Here is a 25,791-nt window from a genome sequence, read left to right as displayed (position 1 = left end):
TCCATGTCACTGTAATGCTGTAATGCCATACTGTAGAATTAAATAAGTTGTTCTGTAGCCATGGTGATTTGTAATAGATTCATAAGACGCAATGTGGTAAATTCAGGCCTGCTGTTTCTGATAGAACTTGTCTTTATTTAAAGTACCCTTATTTTAATAAGTGAGGGAAGTCTGAATCTATTTAAGTTGTTGGTCAAAGAAAATCAGCAGCTGCCAGCCTCTGCAAAATGAACCAGAGAAAACAAAACAGAAGCTTATAATTTATCAGATTCTTTCAAAGAAAATCTGCACCCTATTTGCAATTCAAAGCACTCCTTCCAATTAATTAGTTTGAAAGGCCACATGTTTATTTGTCTGCTTCTATAACCTCTCAACAATGTTGGAAACAATTTTCATTAAACAAATGTGGTGTTTTTGAAGAAATTAAACAATTTCTGCTTGGTATTGCTTGTATAGATCCCCATAGAACAAGTGGAATACACTGTGTTATACATATAAATTATATATGCAGAAATAACCTTACACTACGATGACGTGACAATGTAATAGATACATGTGTCTATTACATTGCAATAGTTTCAAAATTGTTTTTTTTTTAATGCCATTGGTAAAGTCAATAATACACTTTCTCAAGTTGTTAGTCACAGTCATAGTAGTTATTTAATATAAGATTGTCTGGCTTTTTACTGTTCATTTATAAATAATAAATAACAAGTTTACAATGCTGCTGTCTTAAAAGGGCATTGCTGGGGCTTTAGTGTCCATGTGTATTACAGGACCCTTTATTTACACAAAGCAATTTCATTTGAGAATATATTTTTAGATACATTTTAAGTTGTTTAGTTAGCAATTGTATAATTGTATTTCTTTTACTACAACAAAATAGATTGCTTATAAAAGTAACCACACAGCTTTAGCTTATAATGTTTTTCAAAACAGCGTTTTATGAACATATTCATTAAACTGTTGCAGACTAACAAGAGATTCCAGTAGAAGTTTCATGAATATTTGAGTAAGACTTTTAAAAAGTTTAAATAACTGAGGAGTTGAAGCTTTGTTGATATAGTGCTACATTCAAAACTAAGCAAGTAATTCAGATTTTGTGCAATGTGTTTGTGATTTCGTGCATATTTATTTGCTCCTTTTTTAAAGGTGTTTAATGTATTATTAGTGGCTTGCCACAAGAGTATTCTAATTATATATAGCTACTGGATCTTGAATAGATAATTCGGTGAAATCACTGTGTATTTACTGACAAATGTTGCCTTGACCATGCACTGAGTAATTAGCAATGAGAAATATTAAAGCTGTATTTTTCTTTAGACCGGGGCTTATAGTAGCTTTTGGCGAAGTATACATGTAATCTGTTTCCAATTTCTTTGTGATTTATTACATATATAAACCTGACTATGATTAAACAATGCAATATTGTTTGCTCAGTCAGTTTTTTTTAGTTATCTAGATTTTATATTGTCCTTGTCTTCATCAGCTCACCAGTTCTTTGGTATTATACATCTTGAAATATATAGGTATTGTAGTCAGGAACCAAAATATGAAGTAAGTTTGGAAATCTTAGACAAACTTTTCAATGAGAAGTCTCCATGGGTGTCTTTATGTGTTTATAGCAAACTTGACTGTTTCTAAAAAGAACATTAAATGTTTTATTAGATACAAATACATACCAAAACCAAGTTAAAGTACAGTAACCTAGTTACTTTGGGGTTGCTGAAAAGCTCACACTCCAAGACACCTTTCATTTACCGCAAGTGCCCATCATAACCCCTTTCTTTAGTAAATACTAGAGATGAAAGGGGTGAGGAGCATCTTTAATTTGCATAAAGCCATAAATGTAAATTTTTTTCCATATTCTTCCAAAAGCTGTTTTTGTGATACAGTTAATATAGCATTCAAAACATTGTCACTAACATAACTATTGAAGCATGACTATCAGCATGATTGGGGCATACTGTAGGGCCGTGTTTATAGACCAAGTTGGAAAAATCCAGAGCAAACTTCAGCATTGCCATTATTCTGAAATTCTCAGGCTTCAGATCTGTTTATATGTCAGCATAACTGGTTGTGTTCATATTTGCATCACTTATGGGGGCATTTTCCCAGAAGCATGTTTTGCGTTATACAAAGTATAAAATATAACTTTTAGTAACTATTAAAACATAGTTTGATTATAAAAAACATCAATACTTATGTGTGTATGACTTATATAACCTCTATACAGGACCACGTTCCCAAAAGCACAATATAAAGTGTGAGCTGTGACATATCGCTCATACTTACTGTTTATCTTGTGGAGTCATGTGAATCAGTTGTCACAGCACCATCTTTTGACGAATGACAATTTAAATATGTCAGAAACGTATAATAGTTTTTCACATTCTGCATTGCTTCAACTCTAAAACCACACTGCCTTTCAAAGTGTTGTGTTCAGCACTATCGTGTGCAAACGCAAAAACAGGTTTGCGGATTAAGGGAAATGGTTTTGAAATTCAGTAATCTTCAGAGGTATGCACCGCAAGTCATAAAATTCTGACTGCCTCAGTAAATTATCCATTTTGTTTTCCTTTCGTCTGATTGTTATGCTTAGTCTAGCAATATGTCAAAGTGTTTGGTAAATTACAGTAGGTTGACAAAGTGCCAAATTCATCAACATGTTACTATATAAAAAAACACATAAACAACTGCTTAGTTCTGTGTACAATTGTAGATGTTGATAGTTAAAGAAAACAAAGGTATGTGGAGACCTTAAAATTAAATCTCAAGTTCTGATAACCCTTAAACAAACGATCCGTCTCCTGTTAGTTCAAAATATATGTGAAATATTTACTGGTAGTTGTCATTGCGTTTTTAACCTGCATAACAAATTATTTTTATACCATGAAAAGACGATTTTTATGTTATGCCTACCTGATATTTCTTCGTAACAGGTTAGCTGATTTGATATAGGCCTACAGTACGTTATCATAAAATATTCAATGAACAAATGTGATCCTGTTTGTGTTCTAAAATGCAAAGCTTATCAAGGCCTTCCTATTGTAAAGCTCAGCTGTGAGAGTTTATTAAACTTGTGCTAACATTTTATTTTTGTCTACTTCATAAAAATGTTTTCATTTTTGTGTTTATTTAGTGATCCTTTCTTTAGTTTCTTTAGCTTTTCCGTGATAAAAAAATATTCAGAAAAAAATGACAGGGAAGTGTACTTCCTTGGATTGTTCAAATACTGTTGTTTTGGGTTCATATATGCATTTTGGTCACTTATTTCTTTCAAGGTAGCATTGTTTTAATTTTATCTTTGTTCTGAATGTTTTATGTAATATTCCTCACTATTTTCATTTCTATAGAAAATGTGTAGAATAGATGTTCCTGTTTGTTTCAATGCTACACTACTGTACTGTTGCGACAATAAAAGTTAAAAGCTTATTTTTTATTTGATGATAAATTAATTTTAAAACAAAATGTATATAACATCAGGACATCTGTACAAGGTAGCACATTTGTACAAGAAATCATTGCCAGTTTCGAGAATTGTGATCTCAGATTCAAAGATCTGGTGTCCAACAAATCTAAAGTAATTCAATCCTAAATCAACACACACAAACATGTATAGTTATATTGAATCATACTTGAAACTAGACTATTTAAATGTTTAAACGTTACATTATTTTATACAAAGTGTATCACATAAATATGGTTCCAAATAAGTCTAATAAGGCATACAATGTATTACTCAGGGATGGTCAAAGTTGGCCCTTCCACTCCTGGTCATTGTTCCAACCTTGTTCTAAACTGTTTAATTGAACCAATACCTCCATCCAGACCCTGAAGTACTTCATTATATAATTGTACCTGTTGAACCTGGTGTGGACTGGCCCTCCTGGACTGTGATTGGACACTCCTGGTATTATTGCTACTACCATCATCCATGAACAAATTGTTTTGATTTTTTTTATTATTATTTTTTGTACTGGCTTGCTTGCATTAAACTATTGCAAACTAAGCAGCTGTTAGAATTTCAGGATTCACTGATCTGCTCTCCAAAACTTCATGGGAATTATAATAATGTTAAATAATATGCTTTGATATAATAATGGCTGGAAGAGGTATGCTATATTTAAAGTATATTTACATAACATTTCATAAACAATATCCTTTATTTGCAATTAAGGTGTTTTTTGTAGTTTTTTTTTTAGTTAGTTGGGGAAACCCAAAACTTGGACCATACTTGTACTGGTGTGAGGTTTTGGTTGAAGTGTACGTGCACGTGCGTGTGTTCCTAAACTACAGCACAAATTAGAGGGAAAGAACCCTAGGTAGGCTTGTTTGGAAAATCTCAAATACCCCACTGATTGTAAGACACTGTATGGTATATGTAGGGGAAACCTTCACAAAGCGTTTCTGACACAGAATATTAGGCAGAATAGAGGGCTTCATTCTGAACCAGTACCTAATGTTTCAGATCTGGCAGAGGTACCCTCATGTTAAATCAAAGGTTTATTAAGAAGTGTTGTTAACTGTGATCATGTTATTTATTCCCTTCCAGTGAGGCATCCAGCATATGATTTGATAAGATACTTCAAGAGGCCCAGCTATTGTGCAAACTCGTACCTCTCATCCGTGCAGAAGAAGGCTGAAGAGAGCTTGATTAAAAGCAAGAACCTGGACCAGAGGGGTAAAATGAAGAAGCTGCAGTGTATATCTCTCCGGGGGAGCAAACGGTGAAGAAAGTTAGGGGCAACGTTGAAGTTTGGGAAGTACCTTCACTGTTTATCAAAACTGAAAGATAAGATGCTCTTTTTGTCTTTATGAATTTTAGTGAACATGGGGCTATACCGATTTTAAGACAATAATGCTCATCTTTGCACTGGGGATGTGCAAAGACTTTACATATTCAACTTCCCTTTAAAAAATAAAAAGCTTCTATACACTTCACATTCTTTATCAATGTTTTTGAATATACAGTTTTGGTGGACTTTGTCCATTAGACAGAAAATATTTTTAGTCTTGCTTAATTATTAAATTTTTTTAGTATTGAAGTCATATGTAGTAGTTTATTTCAATTGATTAAAAAAATATTATTAAACAGACTGTACCTGAATACTTTTTCCTGAATAGTTTTACTGCATAATACCTCCACTACTACAATTGCTACAGTACACTGAAATTTATTAAATTCATTAATTTAACTTTTTATAGTAGTCATTCCTTGAAGTAAATACAGTAGCTTCTTAAAACAAATACTTATAACCGTCATTGTTTAATAGCGCATTGTAACTTGTACAAAGTGAATATGGAGGCCATGCATTGCACTATATATTTTGTATAGATGTCCCTGTCCAATCATTTTTTGAACAATTAAATTATAAAAGAGCTATGAAAAGGTAAATGAGAGGGATCCACCACAATACCATGTTTTACATTTAAACAAAATATTTGGAAACTATTTTTGTTTCATCACTCCAGAAAATCTTTGACCAGAACTCATATACATCATTCAAATGCCATTTTGTAAACTTTATGCGATTGTCCTTTTGACTTTTTCCTAAGAGTGGCTTTTTCCTTGGCCTGCGACCATTGAGACTTTCACCATGCAATACTTGACCTGTGGTTGAAATGGAAACCCCAGTCCCACTTGCAGTCAATTCACTTGAATTTCTTTGGCAGTCAATCTCTGATTGTTATTAACCTTCCTCACAAGTTGTCTACTTGTTCTTGTTGAAAAAACATTCTTTCTTCCAGACTGAGGGAGCATTGTGACAGTACCATGAGTCTTGTACTTCTTGATAATAGAAACAATAGCTGAAATAGGAATACTCAAATGCTTGGAAATCTTATTGTATCCTTCTCTAGCTTTATGACAATAAATAATTTTCTTGCTAAGGTCTTCAGATAGCTTTTTACTTTTTCCCATATTGACTTACTGGTAATGACAGCAATCATCATATGTCTAACTCTTTTATACTCTCTAAAAATGTTAATCTACAATCCAGCATTTTCTAGATTTTTCTGGAATTAGGTTCCACATTATCAGATTGAAATTTATAGCACCTTGTAGACAATACTATCATAGCATCAAAGGGTATGAATACTTTTGAATTAGCATTTTTGCAAAAACTTTGCTGAAATAATTGTAGACATCTATTTCTTGTAACTTTTTTCCTCATCCACAAAAGCAAAACTTTTGCTACAAACGATTTTTTTTTTGTGAAATATATATTCTGGTAATAACAAATGTTTACCATGACAGAAATGCTTATACAGTGAAAGGTGACCAATTCCAAAAAACATGAGTTATCTTTACCACAGTTTTTTTTTTTTTTGACCAGTACCTTTTAAAAAGGCACTTTCAGGACAGCAGTGCTATAATGAAAATGTATTCATAAGGAAAGTTATTACTTCTGCTAATATTGATGTTGGTGGATAAGGGGTAACAATAAGCACACAATGGCACAGGTAAAAGGCACAGTTCAATTACTATAAATGGTACCAATATTTAAATAGCACTATGTTTTTTTCTATAAATATAATAAATGTCACAAGTGGAGGTGCTTCCCTGTGGTATGGGCCTGGCCAGTAAATCTATGTACTATAATTAACATTCATTGAAGATAAAAAATAGGAAATATTATTTAAAAAAAAAAAACAGATGCCTGTAGGTTGTTTTTTGACAGCCTTGCCCACAAAACAAATTGAAGACAACTTGTTTTTGATTATTGCATTTTTGTAGTATGTGAAATGAGGTTCTACTTTCTATCCAAAAGCTAAATGCCTGTTTTGTTCCATTACATACGGCGTAACACATATAGACCATTACAAAAAAAAACACTTCTTGTGAATGGGATGAAGTGACATCACACGTACAGCTGTTGTTTGCAATTCGTAGGGACACTCAAAGAGAAAGTGTGCACAAAAACAAACCCATGAGTCAGCACACCTCAGAACTCCTACCACCCTTGAAATCCCTGTCAAGCATTCCGTTTCTTAAGATACAGCAGGACAGCTAATTCTTCCATTCTTTTTCTTCATCTTCCATAAAAATGGCTCGGTTTTCTTCTTTCATCAGTTTAACTCCTTGAAGAACAACAACAACAAAAAAACAGAACAGAAAAGTTTGACAAATAATTGGAATGGTGAGACTGTATCTCTGTTACTAGTTGAATCATTGGTCTACTTAAAAAGGGATGCCATCTTGTTCAGTTAGGAAGATGGGCCCTGACAAAATTCTTAAAAGATTCTGGGTGTGATAAACCCATAACCCATTATTTAATTTCACTCACAGGGGTCAGCAGTATTATTAACAGAAGGGCATCAGATGACAAGACTGCCCCACTAAAAAAATAGAATTCAGAATCAAAACAAATTATCTGAGGCACACTCAACATGATAGGTCAGGTCCATTGAGATTCACCAGTTTCAGCTATTACTGACCCACAACAAGAGAACCACATGAATACTGTTCAGGTAATTCATCCTTGATCAGTTGTAATTCTCCTTTATAAACAGCAAAGGTAATGTGCTGTAAAGTGTTTCTGCATGTTGTTCTATATAACATGTTCTTACCCAAGGCCACCAGAGGGTTTAGTGAGCAGACAGAAATGCCTACAGTAGTTTTTACCTGGAATAACAGGATGGATATAAAGCACTGGTGTGTCCTTTCTCCTGGGTTTTTTCTGCTCCTGTTCAGGTCCCTGTGTTTCTGGGGGGGCCTTATCCTGTTTTTGTTCTGCATCCATCTTGCAGTCCTCGATCAGTTTTTCTGAAAGTTTTGAATCTGTAAGAAGAACAATTATTATTGAAACCTAGAAGTAAATATGAAGGTAAGAACATCTATTTCCTCTTCCATGATACTACGTGAAAGCATCTGACATGCACATCAGCCCATCCAAAATCCACAGTAACCATGTATTTGTACCATGACCTGATGCAAGTTTCCTCTTGAACTTCTGCAAGGCTTTCCCAATCCATAAAATAAAATGTCTATACAGTTGTCCCGCGTATACCACCCCCCTTTATAACACCACCCTCGTCACTAGTATACCTGTTGTGTTAAGAACTAGTACTGTAGTTTAAAAAAAAAGATTCATGTTTTATTAAAATGGCTTGGAGATACTGTAATTGTATAACTAAAAAATGAAAATGTTTGAATTTATTGCAAACATAGAAGCTTGTGTGTGTGTGTTGTTTTTTTTTTGTTTGTTTTTTGTTGACCCTCACTATAACGCCACCCTTGCTTATTGCCCGTTTTTGCCCATGGCCCTTACCTGGCAGAGGGTTGACTATACAAAGATGAACATGGAGGAAGTATGCTGAATTATATTGGTAAAGCATGACAAATTGCCATTAACACTATCACAGTGCAACATGTGAAATTGTGAATACGTGTAGGGAGAATTTTGCTGATGTAATACATATAGCATATCGTATAGGGTGCTGTACAAGCTGATATCCTATGAGAGGTCAGTGCGGCCCCCCACAAGTGGTTTTGCCATGAAAGAATGATATTCCTCCCAATCTTTCATGCAGACACACTGAATACAATAAGCCATGATTAGGTCGAGCTCCACCGGGTAGTGTTTGTATTTTCTTATCTTAATATGATGTCACTTCCATCTGACACAAACCAAACTATTTGACACAATGACATTTCAGATGGCTGTATCACAGCAATATCAGGGTTTATGACATAGGAGATATATACCCTGCTAGAGCTAGTGTCTTTAAAATGTGCCATATTCACAAAGTATTATCAGGGAAGAAAACGTATTTACAGACATGTACAGTACCAATCATGAAAATACATGTTAGTTTAGCCATTTCTTAATGTATATTTGTATACTTGCTTAGTAAATGCAGAGCACTGCTTCAGCAATGTACAATTCAATGATACAATTTCTAGAATTCTTGTTCTAGAATCCAGCCTATTAAAAATATTATTTCAAAAGAAAACAGTAAGCAACTTTAAAAGGAATATGAATCCAAAAAAGCTTGTAACATTACAGAAGCACAGTCTAGAAGGTTTAAAGGCTGTTTTGTTTCTGTTTTTTTTTAATGGGTTGAATTCATTAAGGTGTCTGAAGTGAAATGGCACTCAAAGCCCTGAAAGCCCTTATTAAAAAAAAAAAAGGATTAAGTCCTTTGAAGCAGAAGAAAGCCTTTAATATGATGACGCACGCCTAACTCCTTTGTTCCTGTAATTGCTGAAAACTTGTAATACATTAATTAAAAATACCTGATTAACTATAATACTGTAAATACAATAATAAATACCACTAAATACCTCGAGAATGAGATTTTGATCAATAGAATGACAATAACTAAAAGGTAAACGCAATTCTAATGTTGTCAAAAATGTAGTTATGATGAGGTTCATGTGGGTTCAGTTCTGGTCCCTGCATTACACAAAGGAAACTGTACTTGGAGAGCCCAGCAAGGAGAAAGCAGACTAATGGGTGTGAGTCATGAAGAAGGGTTTAGAAAACTGAATCTGTTTACCACAGAACAAAGAATGAGCTGACAGTTAAACCTAGCCAATAGTTTAAGCACAGCATAGAGACCAGGACCACAGTACACAGCTCTGACTTGAAAACTACAGCATAGGCTACTGTATCTTCTCTTTAGATGTAGCAGTTATGGTTGGCATTTCTTTGTCATTAGTTACTAGGTGTTGATGAGCAACACAGAGGGCTCTATCTCCTTCCTGCTCGGCAAAGTTAATTTAAATATAATTTTTGTCAGAAACACTTCACCTGAATGTGAGGACTCTTCATGACTTTTTCAGGTGTAGTGTAACTACAGAAGTAAATCTGTCATATACCCTCAGTGTCTGACAGTGTTAATTAATAGATTGGAATACATGTTGACATCCCGCAAATACATATAAACTGGGCTGCACTGTATATATGCAGTAGGCTACATGTACAAAGAGGTGTATTTGCCCACAGGAGCCTCTAAATAAATGTTCTAATAAGTATATCTAAATGTTAATTGCAGCCATTGATTTAAAAAAAAAAAAAGATTATTGTGCAGTTAAGGCTAAGAGTAGAACATTTTATTTTAATTACTACATCCTTAATTAAAATGCATTGATATGGATGTATGTTCAATAATAGTCTGTCTACACTGTTTCTAGTTGTATTAGAAAGCACTTACACTTTAAATCAGTGTTTGAGGCCTGCGTTAACAATATAACATGGGCTTCTGTTTTTATTAATTTCATTTCAGTGCTTATTTTTAGCTATTTTCTGTTTATTATTATGTAAATCGTATATATATATTGTATATTGTATGAAATTATTGTTTTTATTTACTTTCCAAAATTCATATAGTACGGTAATAAAGCTTTAAATCTCGTGAGCAAGAACATCTTGTTTTAAATCTCGCAAGCGTGTTACAATCCTCCAATAGGAATGTAGGAATGTGCCGCCACTTAGTAGTTGGGGTGGGTTTAAAGTATTCAGAACGAATCAATGATAGATATAAGTTGCCCAACTGCATTTGGGAATTATTTATTTATTTACTATTTTTTTCTTTTTTTAATATTTTTTTTATAAATTTAGTCATTGCCAATTATTTTTTATTATTTTCTCCCCAATTTGAAATGCCCAATTATTTTTAGACTCAGCTCACCGCTACCACCCCTGCGCTGACTCGGGAGGGGCGAAGATGAACACACACTGTCCTCCGAAGCATATGCCGTTAGCCGCCCGCTTCTTGACACTGCAGACTCACCGTGCAGCCGCCTTTCTTTATTTTTGTCGATTTTTTTTTTTTTTCCCCCACAGGGAAAGGGGTCTAATAAATGTGAATTGAGTAATATGCTCTGAATGTGCCAGCACTGTTTTTTCTTTCTATTCAACTGTTTTCTAAAATAGTCTTTCATTCAATCACTTGAAGGGGATAAAGTGGAGGCAGTTGTAAATCATGTCACACTTCACGTATATCTGCATATAAATGGAGAACCGCTTATCATCCAATTGTCATGAAACTTGATATTAACACAAAGTTATTGAGGATATCAGATATATAGGGGTGTCTGCCATACTTTTTAAATATTTAGCTTTACGGTACATTTGATGAAAATATATTATTCAACAGCTGTATGGGGCAAAACAGTTCATCTTTAATTCATTATGCAGTGTACAGTTTATAACCTGTGATTATAACGTATCACTTAGCTAAGTGCTGTACTTATGTGTAAGTGCTTAGGAATTTTTATACAATTCTGAAGCTCGCGAGGCCACTGAAGCTTTCATCCTCTTGGTGTCAGAACATTCTTTGCCTACAGACTTCCTCTGAAACACCCTCTCAAAGAAAAGTGTAATTCATTTCCTATACAAATAACAGCTCACTGATTCTTGAGAACTGGGACAAAACAGACTTGCCAACATTTAGTATAAAATATTCTTACAAGGATAATGCTGCAGATAATTCTATTTAATGAATAGACAGCTATCTTCCAAGGGTCCTTTCTGCAGTGCATGTGCTCTGTTTATACAGCAGGACAGCACATGACTGTGCAAGTATTTCATTTTTCTTTACATTAACCAAATTAATCAATTTTTATGTATATATAAAGTATCGGGACCATTTAAAAAATGTATTATAAAATACAGTACAATGTTCTACATGTACTTCATTTTTTCCAGTTGGTAGGGAATTAGTCATTCATTTAAAAATGCATATACTTGCATTTAAAACATTCACTTAAAGTGTCCCTTATTATCCCTTTAATTAAGAAAAAAACATTTCATTTTGTGTACTGTACAGCCATAAAGGTTAGACAAATGTAATTACATTTAGTGTCTGTTTCAAGAAGGCATGGGCAGAACAAAGCTATCGTTAGAGAAACAGAGGAGGAATAAGGAGAGTCAGAGAAAGAGGAGGGAGAAAATGAATAGTGACCCGGAGAAGAAGTCTCAGACCCTGGAAAAAGAAAGACGTATATGGCAAAAGAGGGTTTCAGAAGCAAACACACAGCTGATAGGAGACTTGAGAGAGACATAAAAAAAAAAACAAAGGCGGTAAACGTAAGGGTCACGCAAGAATTACTGACATACCACCTTCCTGTCCAGACAGATCAGATTGGTCCCACTGACCAATGAAGTAAAAGAGTGACATCGTAACTAAAAAAAATAACAAAACAAAAAAACAACAAAGGAGGAGCCTCTCTTACCAGACAGTAGCCACTTTTAAGCCGTCCTCAAAAGTGGCCTGCTCCAGAGGTCTGTTTTTTGCTCTACCATGACTGCATCAGTCCCTGAGTTGGCTCATGTTTGCCAGTGTCAGACAGGCACAGAACCAAAAATATCTTAGACAGAACACTGAAAGTGACAGAGGGTGAGGATTCCAAAATACAAACTTTATATTTGTGCTATAATGTGAAAAGCCATGATTTATGTGGGATAGATGTGAAACAAAAGCATCATCAAATTTCATCAATTTAAACTTGGTTTCAGGAATCAGTGAGCTACTACTGAGAATTATGTTCATGCTTTTGCCAGCAACAAGTGCTAAAGTAATTTAGGTCTCTTTAAATGAAGTAGTGCTTACTGAACTGGAAGCAAAACATGGTTTGAAATTTCCTGAGTGTGATTTGAAATGGATCATGATTGAAAATCTATAGGATCCATTAAAATATTAATGTATTTATTTTTTTACTTGGGGATCATTATGTTAAATTAGCAAATATGCTGCACACATATTGCATAAAATGAATCCCACATTATCTCTGTTTGCCTCTTTATAATGGGAGACCATTCTTCCAATCACTAAGTTAAATTCCTATGAACGACCTGCTGGAAAGGCTCCCGATTTGAGACAAGGAAGCGGGCATGATAATCTATATATCCACACTCCAGTACCAGTTACCAAGTGTACCAGACTGTCTGCACTATGCAAATAAAGTGTTTCAGCACACTCCTACCTTGGTGAACACAATAAGCCTACTGTACCTAAATCAATTAGTATTCAACCATTAACCATGAGTCACTTGTAAAGGTGGCAGATCAAAAGACAATGATCGTGAATCTCTTTAGATTAGTTTTGTCTTAAGAAATAAGTCGAATGCCCGGCTTGATCCTTTCTTTAATAGATCTACCACTGTTTAGATCAACTGAATAGACTGAGTCTTATAATCTAGATGGTATTGAAACCCCTTAAGTGATATTTAGTGAATAAAACGACTTCTGCCTTAAATAAATATATCTTATAGTAGATTACCTGTTCCTAATTGAAGGGGTTTCAAGGTCTGTGATAGTACATGTACTCTCTAACTACAGTACCTCGAACAAAAGATTATTAAACTACCAGTAAACCGAGTGATTTCTCCAGAGGCAAGAGGTTATAGTTCTCGTCTTGTGTGTCTGTTTTGGTTGGGGACTCTGAGTCTCAGCACATGTGTGATGCCCTACAGGGTTAGAGTACTGATAAGGAAATGGGTTTCCACTCAGACTCTCCATCTGTCACCAAGTGTAACCTGTCAGTCTCTAGATTGCACTTTCCAGCAGTCAGACGCTGAGATGTGTAGCAAGGTTTGTGAATTGTGTACAATATACAGAGTACTACAGTACTTACATAACTGTTCCTGGGCATTTAGCCTGTTTTCCTGAACCTCTGGAGTCATAACACACTCTGTTGACATTATGAAAATGACTTGTCCTGAAATACAATAAATACAAGATCAAGTTAATATATATGATGTGAACATTTTTTACGTAAGTTTATTTAGCAGACGCCTTTATCCAAGGCTACTTACAGAGACTAGGGTGTGTGAACTATGCATCAGCTGCAGAGTCACTTACAATTACATCTCACCTGAAAGATGGAGCACAAGGAGGTTAAGTGACTTGCTCAGGGTCACACAACAAGTCAGTGGCTGAGGTGGGATTTGAACCGGGAACCTCCTAGTTGCAAGCCCCTTTTCTTTAACCACTGGACCACACAGCCTCCTAAGTTCTAGTGGGGCTTTGGGTAATTAGTACAAGTCTGTACTTTCTAATATCACATACCTTCCAGAAACAACGTTAGGAAAGCACTTATTTTTTGACCCATTTATAAGTAAGATTACATACACTAAGGTGATTAAACAATTAAACAAAGAGATGACAATTTGTTTGAGCACTTCTGTTATGACACTAGGTCCACTAATTGCACTTTTAACAAAATACCTTAGTTAATTAGTCCATGAGGTACTTTACACTTGAAGGAAATTACAGTGTGATAACTAATTCAATAAGCTAATTTCTTTAAATTGGAACACTGGTGAAAAAAAGAAAAAAATGAAAAGGTGATTCTTTTTTTTCTTGTCAAAAAATCTAAATGTTCTTAACATAAAGGTAATCAGAGTACTATTTACATATTAGGCTGCCTCAACCACAGCTATAATAATTATTTTCAGCATGATGAGTCATGGTTCGTGTTTTAAATCATTTTTAAAGGTGATCAATGACGGTATTACAGTAGTTAAAACAAAAATGAAGGACGAGTGAAATATAAAATATGAATTGGTGATTCAAAAGGTATTCAGTCAGATCTTATAAACAGTAGATATGTATATATAAGGATAAGGTGTTTTCTTTTTTTTTTTTTTTATCTGCAGTCTAATAAAGATGAATGTTTCTTACATACAAATTCCAAATAAAAACTAAAAGGAGTGCTGTGCTGTAATCCAACGCAATCTCCATTCATTTTTGCTCAATTCAAAATCAGTGGATCTGTATTTTGTGTTGATTTATTTATTTGTCTTAGAATTTCTGAAGTAGAGACCTTTGAGGTCTTGAAAGCTTGTGATTAATTATTGTTTAGTTAGTCCAATAACGGGTATCACGTCTATCATCTCTGGACTGATACGGCTACAATTCCATCTATCAATGATCTAAACTAAAGTATAATTCAACTTTCAATGACCTGGTGAACATTCTAACTGTCCTAAAATAAGTTTTTTTTTTGTATAACAATCTCCACAACATAAGCTAGATTAAAATGACTATTACATTTAAAACCATTGCTAATTTTTTCACAGTTAAATACAGCTAAGCTCAAATCCTTACCTGCTTGTGAAGCTGGGAGATGCAAGGTAACGTGCTCTCAGCAGAAAGTAAAACCTCTCTACTTGCGTTCAGGACTGGAACACAGCCTTTATCAATTCAGTTAGCAGCTGTTGTCATGACAACCTCTTACCTAGGCCCCACGGTTCTTGTCTAACCTTGTAAAAAAAATTAACTGTTGGTATATTCATAGATATACCACAAAATGCTGTTTTATGATTCTATTTGCACCAGGGGTTAATTTGTGCAGGGTCCCACTGGTGCTTGTTCTGTCTGACAGGCGAGAATATAGTTTGCAAATGCTCAACCATATGAAAAAACCCCCCCCAAAAAAACACGTTTTCCTGTTCCAATAATTGAATGACAAAAGCGTACTGGAAATTGCTATTGTTTTTTACACCACAAATGGTGAAACGTAAAAAAACTAGCGCTCAGTATCGTCAACACAGTATCGTCGCTGTTCATCGGATAGTAGACCTTTTATTGTTCAAACTTGGTTATGTTAAAACAACAGTAGGAAACGAAACCTACAAGTAGATGATAACTTGAAGCATATATATGTAAGTCAAGGTCAGTGCATTGTCTATAAACAGAAATCTCTTCCTTAATTTTAAGACGCAATAGCTTTTTAGTTTCTTAATTAACCCTTGATTCGCATAATTATGAAAAACCAAGATGCTTTGTTTATGTGACCTTTAACATTAAGACAACTATTGATTATTTGTAACAAAAAACTTTAAAAAAAATAATAAATGCACAGCTCCCTCCGATCTAACTGTGAATGCTAATGAAAATCAAAATTAGGACCACATTTAGCCATGAAGTGGAAAGACTCCCTGCTGACCAGTAAGATTCAGTATTTAAGTACGTTAGCAATACTTGCATTTATACTTTATTGCTTTACATGTATTACTATTTAGTTTCAGCATGGAACGGTAACAGATGCGTAATGCCATAGTATCTCCTGACAGATGGTCCACTGTAAGCCTACACCAGCGAGAAGACTGCCCCTCACCTAACTCTGTGATCCCACATCTGTCAGATTAAAGAAGTAGGAGTTATTACAAAGCCTTGTGTTTCTACTGTCAGGGGTGCAAATTGTTTTGAAATTTGGTGCCAAGCTGTTTTGAAAGTTTAGCACCAGAGAGCCTACTTGTCCTAAATTATCAAACCCCGTTAATCAAGCCCCCTTCAAAACTTTTTACACGACACAATAAAACCTGAGTGTTGAAGCTCTATTAAAGCAACAGGGGATTGATGTCCTCAAAGAGCATACAGTAGAAGTATACTTCTTAGAAGCAGGAAGAAAAACAAAACTTATTCTTATACCATATCCTTTTTTTATAATTTAGGGGCAACCTGAGCTTCTAAATGAGCTAAACAGAGAATTCTCACACCTGTAACATGATTGTGTCGTGTTACAAGGAGATACCTAATCAAATCTCTAATTGACAACCATATGGTAATTTGGAGCCCATATTTTCCAATGTGCTGAATGGTTTTGTCTATTTTAATTTAGTAAGATCAAAAAATGCTATTATCCCACTTTCTGTGGGTTACATTAATTCAAATTCAGTTGGCATTCTCACTGGGGCAAAGCTGTTTTTATTCTTACCTAATAAAAAACTGGGCTGCATAAAACATCTAGACTTATTCCATCCAACATAGACATTTGTAATGTGCCACCTTACTCTTAAGGCCATTGCACATTGCATTTGTTGCACCATTTCTCACTTTCAATGCATTTATAATTGTATTGAATTGAAAATGTTTAGAGTTCAAAATCAATGCATCACTTTTGTATAACATTTACAGACTTGGTGTGCAAGCTACAATAAGAAATATATATATATATATATATATATATATATATATATATATATGGGGCTACCGAGTGGCACATCCAGTAAAAGCACTCGCGTAGAGTGCAGGATGCGCCCTATAGTCTGGACGTCGCCGGTTTGAGTCGAGGCTATTCCTTTGGTGACCGAGGACGGGAGCTCCCAGGGGGCGACGCACAATTAGCCAAGCACCGCCCGAGGGGAGGGAGGGTTAGGTTGGCCAGGGTGTCCTCAGCTCACCGCACACCAGCGACCCCTGTGGTCTGGCCGGGCGCCTGTGGGCTTGCCTGTAAGCTGCCCAGGGCTGCGTTGTCCTCCGACGCTGTAGCTCTGGGTGGCTGCATGTTGAGTCTGCAGTGTTTAAAAAAAGTGGGCAGCTAACACACACACTTCGGAGGACAGCACGTGTTCGTCTTTGCCCCTCCCGAGTCAGCGCAGGTGTGGTAGTGGTGAGCTGAGCTAAAAAAAAAAAAATGGATACTACTAAATTGTGGAGAAAATAACAAAAAACTAATTGGCGACTGCAAATTTAATTTTTTTTAAATGTATATATTGTAGTGTTTCGGGTTCTTGGGATAGAAATAAGATGGAGGCTGAATTCGAAGGAAAGGCTCAAGCCGTTTATTTCTTTACAACAATGATTATAAAAATAAAATCATAAATCAAGGGAAGGGAACTTGGAGTCGAAAATGAAAACAAAATTATGATTTCTGTTTCTTTTAATTCCTACCCACTTAATCTTTCCCGCTCTCCTTCTCTATCGATCCATCCACCCATCCTCTCCACTCACTCTTGTCTTCCCCAATCTCCCGGTCATTTCCACGCACCCCCTTATATCCCCTCACTCCCCCACCCTAAACGCTAGACCCCCAAACCCCATGTCTTTAGCGCCATTCCTGCAACCCAATTCCCCTACACACACACAATGTACCATGCAACCCCTGCACGCACACACAACCACACCACTTAAACAACCCACTTACACATCCCCGATATATGCATTTATGTATAAATATATGTTTGTTAAAAATAATGTTTGTCATATGTTGTCATAATTTGGATAAACAGATCCAGTGTGCAATGAACTTTAACAATGTGTTGTCCATCTATTTATTATTATCTATTATTTTTTTCTTAGAACTAGTACCTGAACCCATTATTATGAAGAGAATTATTATGATTAATTTACATTTTTTTTAAATTGCAGAATAATACCCAATGTGTCGTCTCCATGACAACATTCACTCCTTTTGTGTTTCTAGTGTTTATTTTATCATGAGTCCACATATTGAACAATTATTTTGTCTGAAGCTTAAAAGAAAATTGTCCCCCCGCCCTCCCCTCCGGCTCATTCCTAATTAACCTGATGTATAATCATTGATCCACCTTTTTATTAAATTATTGTTTTTTTCCTCTGTGTGTGGACCAGATACTATCTTTTCTGAATTTAGGTAAGCCTTTTCAGAGGCCCTTGAATACATTCAATGCATTTAGAGCCCTACTCTTATTCAATAAGTGGCTACTGAGAAAACATGTGAATGGGAAGCTGAGCTGAATAAGGGGAAGTACAAATGCAATTACCAGCCCATACAACCATGACTCACTGCAGTACATCTGCAGGCATACATTAGGTTAACATAGGTTGTCTCATTAGATATTAGATAGGGCAGCAGTGTGGGGTAGTGGTTAGGGCTCTGGACCCTTGACCGGAGGGTCATGGGTTCAATCCCAGGTGGGGGACACTGCTGCTGTACCCTTGAGCAAGGTACTTTACCTAGATTGCTCCAGTAAAAACCCAACTGTATAAATGGGTAATTGTATGTAAAAATAATGTGATATCCTGTAACAATTGTAAGTCGCCCTGGATAAGGGTGTCTGCTAAGAAATAAATAATAATATCCAAATGGTGTCATTCTTTAAATAAAATAAATAATTATTGTGACAGAAATCAAATGATTCTTGGTGTTAGATCTCCCCCCCGACCTGTGAGACCTGTGTAAAGGGAACAGAGTACCCTGTACTGGTTGGCCCGACAATTCATTCCCAGAGTTCAGCGGAAGTCAGCCAACTAGAAAGGGGGCGGTGCTACGGTACACTAAACCATTGACCCGGAAGGTTAATGGCGTGGCATCCACGGATTGGAGGAGCGGATGTGCTAGTTAACTAAGGGGTCATGGTTGACTGTATAAAAAGGGGACGTAATGATGTGATCTGTTCCTTTGCTATGGTTAATGCAGAACCAAAAGGACCAACGTATTGTGATACCATGAGGGTTTTTCTGTTTTTGTCGAGTCTAACTACTGTGACTGTGTGTGATATATTAGATGGCTAAACACGATCCAGGAGCTGTCGCTTAAAGCCAGCACGAACCTGGACAACACTGCACCTTTATTCACAGTAAACTGTAATTACACCACGAGCACTAAATCACTCACTGTGGACTTTTTGTGTTACGTGTGGGTGTTTACTAACGGGACTGTGTATTATTTCGGGACCAACCCGTGGATTATAAACAGAGCAATACACGCTGCTGTATTGCCTGTTAGCATTATTATTGTTTACTGTATTTGGGCCATCAGACCATTGGATTTACAAAGAAACCACCATTGCACCTGGATTATCGTTGTCTGTCTGATTATTGATCCCCTGCACCTGCACACGGCTAACCACTTTGACACAATATGCAGCTAGTTACTTTGATGTATTGGATTTGTCCAACAAGAGCAAACGATAGACTGGACAAAACCAAAGCATCAAGTGTAACATATAGATGAACAGATATGCAGACATAGACAGCCACCAATATCTCCAGAATCTGATATTCTCAGTAACTTATGCTAAATTACATTTTACCAAATTTCATGAAAATTGGATAAGCCATACTATACAAGACATTCAGTCATCCTGTTTGACAATACCTTTTGTAATAAATTGAGCTGTGAACTGAGCCCGTAGCAGCAAAGTAACTTACCAATGCAGCTGTGGCTCTGTCTCTATGTTTAACCATAAACCACCCCTTCAAAGTTTAAATGCAAACAAAAATATGTATTTCATTGTACATAAAACAAAAAATAATGTACAGAGTTCCGCTTTAAACAGGTATATTTTATTTTAACCTGTTTTATATTGTGATGTTGTAAAAAAATAGACCTCTGTGACACAAAACCTTATATGGAAGATCATTTCAATCCTACTGCTGCTTCTAATTATTTATTTCTCAGCACCTTCCTCATGCAGTCGTGTAGCACGAGGAAACAATGGGAGAGAAGATGGAGTGCACTTGTGAATGGAAAGTAACAGATCCACAACCTTATTTGGACATCAATCACTACCACACCTGCACATGGGATTATGGGGTGGTTCATGTATTTGGAAGTCTTGATTAACTATAGCACATGAAGTGCTATGCAAATGTGTGCTTCAAATGTTGTATGGTTCCTCATTAACAATTCAGTGTTAAATAATCAGCCCACAAGGAAACTGGAACTACTCTAAGAAGGCCTATTCTATGTCAAATTGTTTGCAAGGGATCCTGAACTGTATAAGCATAATTTAAACTCAAGTTGTTTCAATGCAAGTTAAATCACACCAGAAAGCAAGAAGTTGTTTGCACACATATATAAATGTAAATCTATATATTTGTTTTAAAATGCTGATCGAGGCATACTGAGTTCCAAAGCAAGAAAAGGCTTGTTTTTATGTTTCCTGGTGTGTGTGTGTATTTTTACAAGATGTATATATACAATGTTTCCATTTCAAAACAGTATTGTATGCTTCAAACTAGGGCCTTGTGGGGGGAATCTAGTAAGTATGCTTTGTTATTGAATTACGGCTATATTGGAAAAAATAATCTCTATTCAGATCTATTTATTCAGTTAGAGATATTACATTATATATTATAAAAAATTAAAAATATGCATCAAAAGATAATAGATTAAGTGTAAGACATTTGTAATAAATTATGACAGATGCACAAACAATGTACAGTAATGTCTCACTGTATAAACATCCAAGCTTCAATTCCAGTGTGGGTACTGTTATATGATTTCACAAAGTACATTACATTATGACCCCCAAATCGGTTTGTGGAATAGAGTTTGAAAGCCAGGAGCTGTGTGTATGTTGTAACACAATGTGAATATGAAAAGTGTAAGAGACCTAGAAGCATTTGCATATGCATGCACACATATTTTCATAAATCCAACAGTGAACTTGTGCTATGGGAATTGAAACTCTTAAAGAAAAAAAACACCTACAAGGTGATTTTCTTTTTTTTACCTGAAGCCATACCAAACCATTACATCTGGAGTGAACACGTTCATCTGGAATTTGAACAGCCTCAAACAAACCCTTTTGAGCTCTAACAAAGTTCTTGAGATTTTGGCACCATTCATAAAAAAGGCTTATATGCATTGCATCTCAAATTCAAACTTGAAATTCTATGCACTGTGGTCTTCGGCTGCATTTCTTTCCCTATATCCTCAGCTTGCCTGCATTCAGGAAGTTTGACATGCTCTTGTGCTTGTTCCCACGGTAACCAGCCTGTTTCACCAGCCTTTTTCAAGCCGTTTCCCTGAGCAGTGTTATGGGTAAGAAACACTTTGTGATATTGAGACAATTAAGTGATATTGGTCAATTGTATGTGTTATACAGTGAGAAAAGTAATCAGGATGGAGTCTGAGGCACTCTTAAATTATCCAACCCCACATAGTTTAAAATGGTGTAGTGGAAAAGTGGGGCGTATATTCTTTTTTCTATTTTCTAAATGTATCTCGAATCCCCAGTGAGATTTTTTATCTTAAGTTGTTAGCAAACACTAAAAAGCCTGTACAGCTTTAGAAATCATGATATTTAAATTAGGTTTTTGCCCCTTTGTTCCCTTACACAGAAAGACTAAGATGCTGATGTTGCTGCTCTCTCAATGGGTAATAGACTTGCTTGTTTAGTACAGTCTAGTTTAGTACATTGCATCATCTTTACTTAGCGATGGATCTCAAACCCTGAAAAGGTTAAGAGGTTCGCTTTTTTTTTTTTTGTATTGTTCAGGAGATCAAACATCATTGATTACAATATTGTGCTGAGTATCTTTTTACATAATTTAATTACTCATTCAATTTGGAATGCATTTTCATTTTGGCTGTACACATATACAGTTTCTATGAACACATTAAATGCAGATTGATCTTTTAAATACCACTGTTTGCAGCAGAGGAATGCAACCTTGAGCCTTTTAAATCTAAAACATATTAAATCTCTAACCAGGCAGTAATATTGTTAATCATTACATTTGACTATGTAATGGGCCTGTATAACACAGTTGCCATATCCCTGAGCAATGGCCACAAGAAACTGAGTTGAAGTAATTATTTGGCTTTACTTATTGTACTAGTACTTTACTAGACACATGGTAAGGTATACAAAAAAAAAAAACATTTTAAGAACAAAAAGGTGTTCAAAAGAATTCTGTGAACAAAATTGAAAAATAAATACTTTTATGCACATAAGCTTGTCTCTTTCTTTTCACACAGATTGCAGCATTTTCGGTTAAAACCAAGTGTGACCAAACCAGGTAATTTTCACACTGATTTTCACTCGCCAAAAACCATAACAAAATTACACAATCATTTAAAGCAAGGCACAGTCTATTACTGTATATTTCTATGAATCACAACTGAAACACAGTTAAGCCATTCATCTGGTACTGTCCATGCTTGGTTGAGGTTATTTGTGGGTCCAAGTCCCTTCTTATATAAATACACTCAGAAGCCTTCTTGCATCTGTAATACAATTAAATCAATTGAAAACATACCATTAAATGTACAGGGCAGTGTAGCAAATTATACAATTTAATATCTCTTCATTAAATTTTCCAAATACTTTGCAAAAGTGGTCAGTTGTTACCCAAAGCTGCTAGTTCATATCCCTTACTGATGTACTCAACAGGGGTCTTTGTCAACAGGCAATTCATTAAATGAGAATTCAGATTCAGAGCATTCTGAGTCATATCAGTAAAAAAAAGGGTTAAAGGGGATTGCAAAGTCATCTGTGTGGGGCTTGGGTACAAAAGCTTCTAAGCGGGTTTACAGATCATCAGAAGCACCAGTTTCAGCATTGTGGTGATCCTTGCTGCTGTTCGGCTTGATGGGACTCAGCTTGCTGGTGATTATCCAGTTAACCCAGACTGTGGGCTTTTTCCCCAGTCCTGCCGGAGAGCTTAAACAACAGAGAAGAGTTACATTTGTAAGTGTAACCCCCATGCTTCCTGTTTCCAAATATGGGTATCAGTGAGTCTGTTTCTTTAACACGACCCCCCCTTCTGTGCCCGCAATAAACACGTGCACAGTCAGTTGCCTGCATGTTAATTTCCAATGTGCAAACGAGTGCTAGAGCTACCGTCCTAGGAATACATCTGAAATTTCTATATGCTGTATCTTCACTGTCCTGCATTGCTATTATATTTTATTAATAGTTCGTGGAGACCGGAGATTACGAAGAGTGGAGGACTCGATCCATTGCATCTACCGAGATGGCTTGTAATATTGCAGCGGGACTGTACAGTTCAGCGGAAGGACTTGTTTTTTTTATATTTAAGTCCTCCGGAGCTACTTTAGTCGTTGTGCACAACTGATAGAAACATTTTGTTTTGTTCTATATTTTTATTTCCAATTTTTTTATTTTTTTTACTGTGAACAATATTGTAACAATTTTAATTGCTACATATATATTACTTTTATAAACATTTTCTTTTCATAAAGTATATTTGTTGTTGCTGAGTGATTCTTTATAATAAAGTAACCTGGTATAAATATATTAAGGCAACTGTATAACGTAAAGTACATTTTCTTAAGAAGGGTATACGCAGCATTAGAGAGAGATCTCCAGAATTCACATATATTTTCCCTGAACTTAATTCTCAATGTGACTCATTGTAATAGTGGGTTACATAAGTAGAAAAACTTGGCGCCCAACGTGGGTTACATAAGGCGTTGAGAAGCAGGATTACTAGGAGTGAAAGAAACGTTGCTGCTGTGCAGAGCAGTACACATACCTTTTGTGTGTGCCTTCTCTTAGAAAGGGTTTTCATTGCGGCGTGTCACTGTTGAAGGACGTCCTGAACGACTCCTTTAACTGCAAAATAAACAGCACAGTGCACATCAGGGTCCCTGTCACAGGCAGGCAATTCTAGGTTCTACTATTTTAAATAATATTTCAATTATGTCTTCCACAGTTTTAAAAAAAAAAGTGTTAAAGAAACTTCAGTTATTCAATCCATTAATCTTTGAGTTATTGTAGTGTTTTTTTTTTTTTTTTTTTAAATATGCTTACTGGAGACTGGGCAGTCAGATAGTATACAGTCAAAAACAAAAAAGGTAAAAAAAAAAAAAAAACTCCTATGCGAAATGTATCTACAGGAAAGTATTTAATAGTGCCTTTAAGCAAATTTGAACCAATATAATTAATATGATATGATCAACTAGAGTTGAAAGTCCCTACAGTAAGTGTGTGGGGGTCTAGAATTTTCTTTTGCTAATAAAAAATTGTATTTGAAGTTTCTTAATTGTAAATTAATACAAAGTCCCAATCTAAAACAGTCATCTGGCTTTCAGTGTGCAGGAAAACCTGTATTGTACATCCAAAAAGAAAAAGTAAGCTTTTTACTTGACTGAGCTAATAATAAAACCCTGTAAAATATCTTACACTTTGTAGGAAGGCCATGAAGTCCAGTTTGTCCTGTGAATTTTGCTTTTTGACAGTTTCGTTTATGGGTGAGTATATTGCTTTTAACTCAGGTGTGGTATTTTCAGCTGCAATAGAAGTTGTGTCCTTTGTCCCCTGTGAAGTCAGTTTTGAGAGTGGACTTATTGTGTCAGTTAAGTCAAAACTTTTTTCAAAGCAGACCTCAGGTAAAGCCGGGCATTGTGTGGAGATACTTCTGGTAGGAGACTTGATTTTCATATCAGGTGTTGTTTGGGAGTTTACAAGACTTTTCACTTGCAGCTCTGCAAGAAGACAGGATTGCACTTCTAAGAGTCGATGCATTTCCTGGAAAATAAAAGCACCAAAAAATACCACTGATTATAAGCAATTTAAACTGCAGTATCCCACGATCATGTTACATTTTACACTAAAATGCAGTTCCTTAATATACTGTAGAGTTCATTTACTATAGTCTTCCTTAGTCTTCTGTGCAGGCTTTATTTACAATGCAGTGTGATTACATTTTCCAAACAGGAGTTTTAGCTGTGGGGTTCACAGTACCCTCCTCGAGCAGCACTCTGACAAGCCCTGCCATCCACTTTATGTCTATTAATCATTGCAGATTGGTTTTGTTATGACTGCTGTGGAAAAGGGTCATACCATTTGAATTCCTTCATCATAATGGCATGCTAGGACTGCAAGTTGATTCTCCAGCTCCTTTACTTCCTGTCTTACAGCTTTCCGCAAAGCCTTTATATGCCGCACTTCCTCTCTGTGGGATAACACAATCCAGGGTGTTAATAGTTTTTCACTGTCACTGTAGTTCCAGAAATGTAATATTGAAAATTAGTAAATTAAATATATGTAATGGGAAAAATAAATAGTTATTTGTATTACAATGAATTACCTTGAATGTGAATGTGTTAATTTTGCAAGTAGTTATTATACCACTGCTAATTGTACTGTATAAAAATGTGATCCTTTGGAATTATTATTATTATTATTATTATTATTATTATTATTATTATTATTTCATGTTTTGTCATAGAGGTCTTGTCTGTTGCTTACTTTTCTAAATCAGAAAGGATGCTGTAAACTGAAGCCTGCTCATCATCAAGTTCTTCTTCGAGATCTATCAGCCTTTCACGAAATGTTCTCAAGGATTTTGTGATGATTTCGATTTCATTAGTTGTGTA

At 35.5% G+C, this 25,791-nt stretch overlaps 3 protein-coding genes across 7 annotated transcripts in view; 1 reads left to right on the top strand and 2 right to left on the bottom strand.

The window, feature by feature from the left end:
- The window catches only part of LOC117394773 (dual specificity calcium/calmodulin-dependent 3',5'-cyclic nucleotide phosphodiesterase 1C-like), a 186,545-nt gene extending 181,601 nt beyond the window's left edge, over positions 1–4,944 (top strand). For all 3 annotated transcript variants that reach the window (XM_059018750.1, XM_059018753.1, XM_059018754.1), the window contains one exon: positions 4,556–4,944. In XM_059018750.1, coding sequence (XP_058874733.1) covers positions 4,556–4,734 — 179 coding nt within the window. In that variant the 3' untranslated portion in view covers positions 4,735–4,944. The remainder of the gene's footprint in view (positions 1–4,555) is intronic.
- Positions 4,945–6,648: 1,704 nt separating this feature from the next.
- Positions 6,649–15,180, bottom strand: LOC117435254 (protein phosphatase 1 regulatory subunit 17-like). The gene is made up of 4 exons (XM_034058271.2): positions 15,060–15,180; positions 13,585–13,668; positions 7,628–7,783; positions 6,649–7,083 (listed from the first exon to the last, which is right to left on the bottom strand). Exons 2-4 carry the CDS (start codon positions 13,649–13,651, stop codon positions 7,013–7,015), a joined length of 294 nt encoding a protein of 97 aa, XP_033914162.1. The 5' UTR covers positions 13,652–13,668; positions 15,060–15,180; the 3' UTR covers positions 6,649–7,012.
- A 5,980-nt stretch (positions 15,181–21,160) lies between these two features.
- Positions 21,161–25,791, bottom strand: part of LOC117394329 (uncharacterized) — a 32,228-nt gene continuing 27,597 nt past the window's right edge. For 2 of the 3 annotated variants that reach the window (XM_033992469.3, XM_033992470.3), the window contains exons 13-17: positions 25,664–25,791; positions 25,256–25,367; positions 24,596–24,940; positions 23,946–24,025; positions 21,161–23,110 (exon numbers count right to left, since the gene is read on the bottom strand). In XM_033992469.3, the coding sequence (XP_033848360.3) occupies positions 23,978–24,025; positions 24,596–24,940; positions 25,256–25,367; positions 25,664–25,791 (633 nt within the window). In that variant the 3' untranslated portion in view covers positions 21,161–23,110; positions 23,946–23,977. The remainder of the gene's footprint in view (positions 23,111–23,945; positions 24,026–24,595; positions 24,941–25,255; positions 25,368–25,663) is intronic. The other variant, XM_059018748.1, reaches the window with a different exon arrangement.

The sequence above is a fragment of the Acipenser ruthenus genome, chromosome 3, assembly GCF_902713425.1.
Source record: "Acipenser ruthenus chromosome 3, fAciRut3.2 maternal haplotype, whole genome shotgun sequence".
NCBI lineage: Eukaryota > Metazoa > Chordata > Actinopteri > Acipenseriformes > Acipenseridae > Acipenser > Acipenser ruthenus.
Note: the sequence above shows the minus strand (reverse complement) of the source record. Positions and strands in the feature narration are given on the sequence as shown.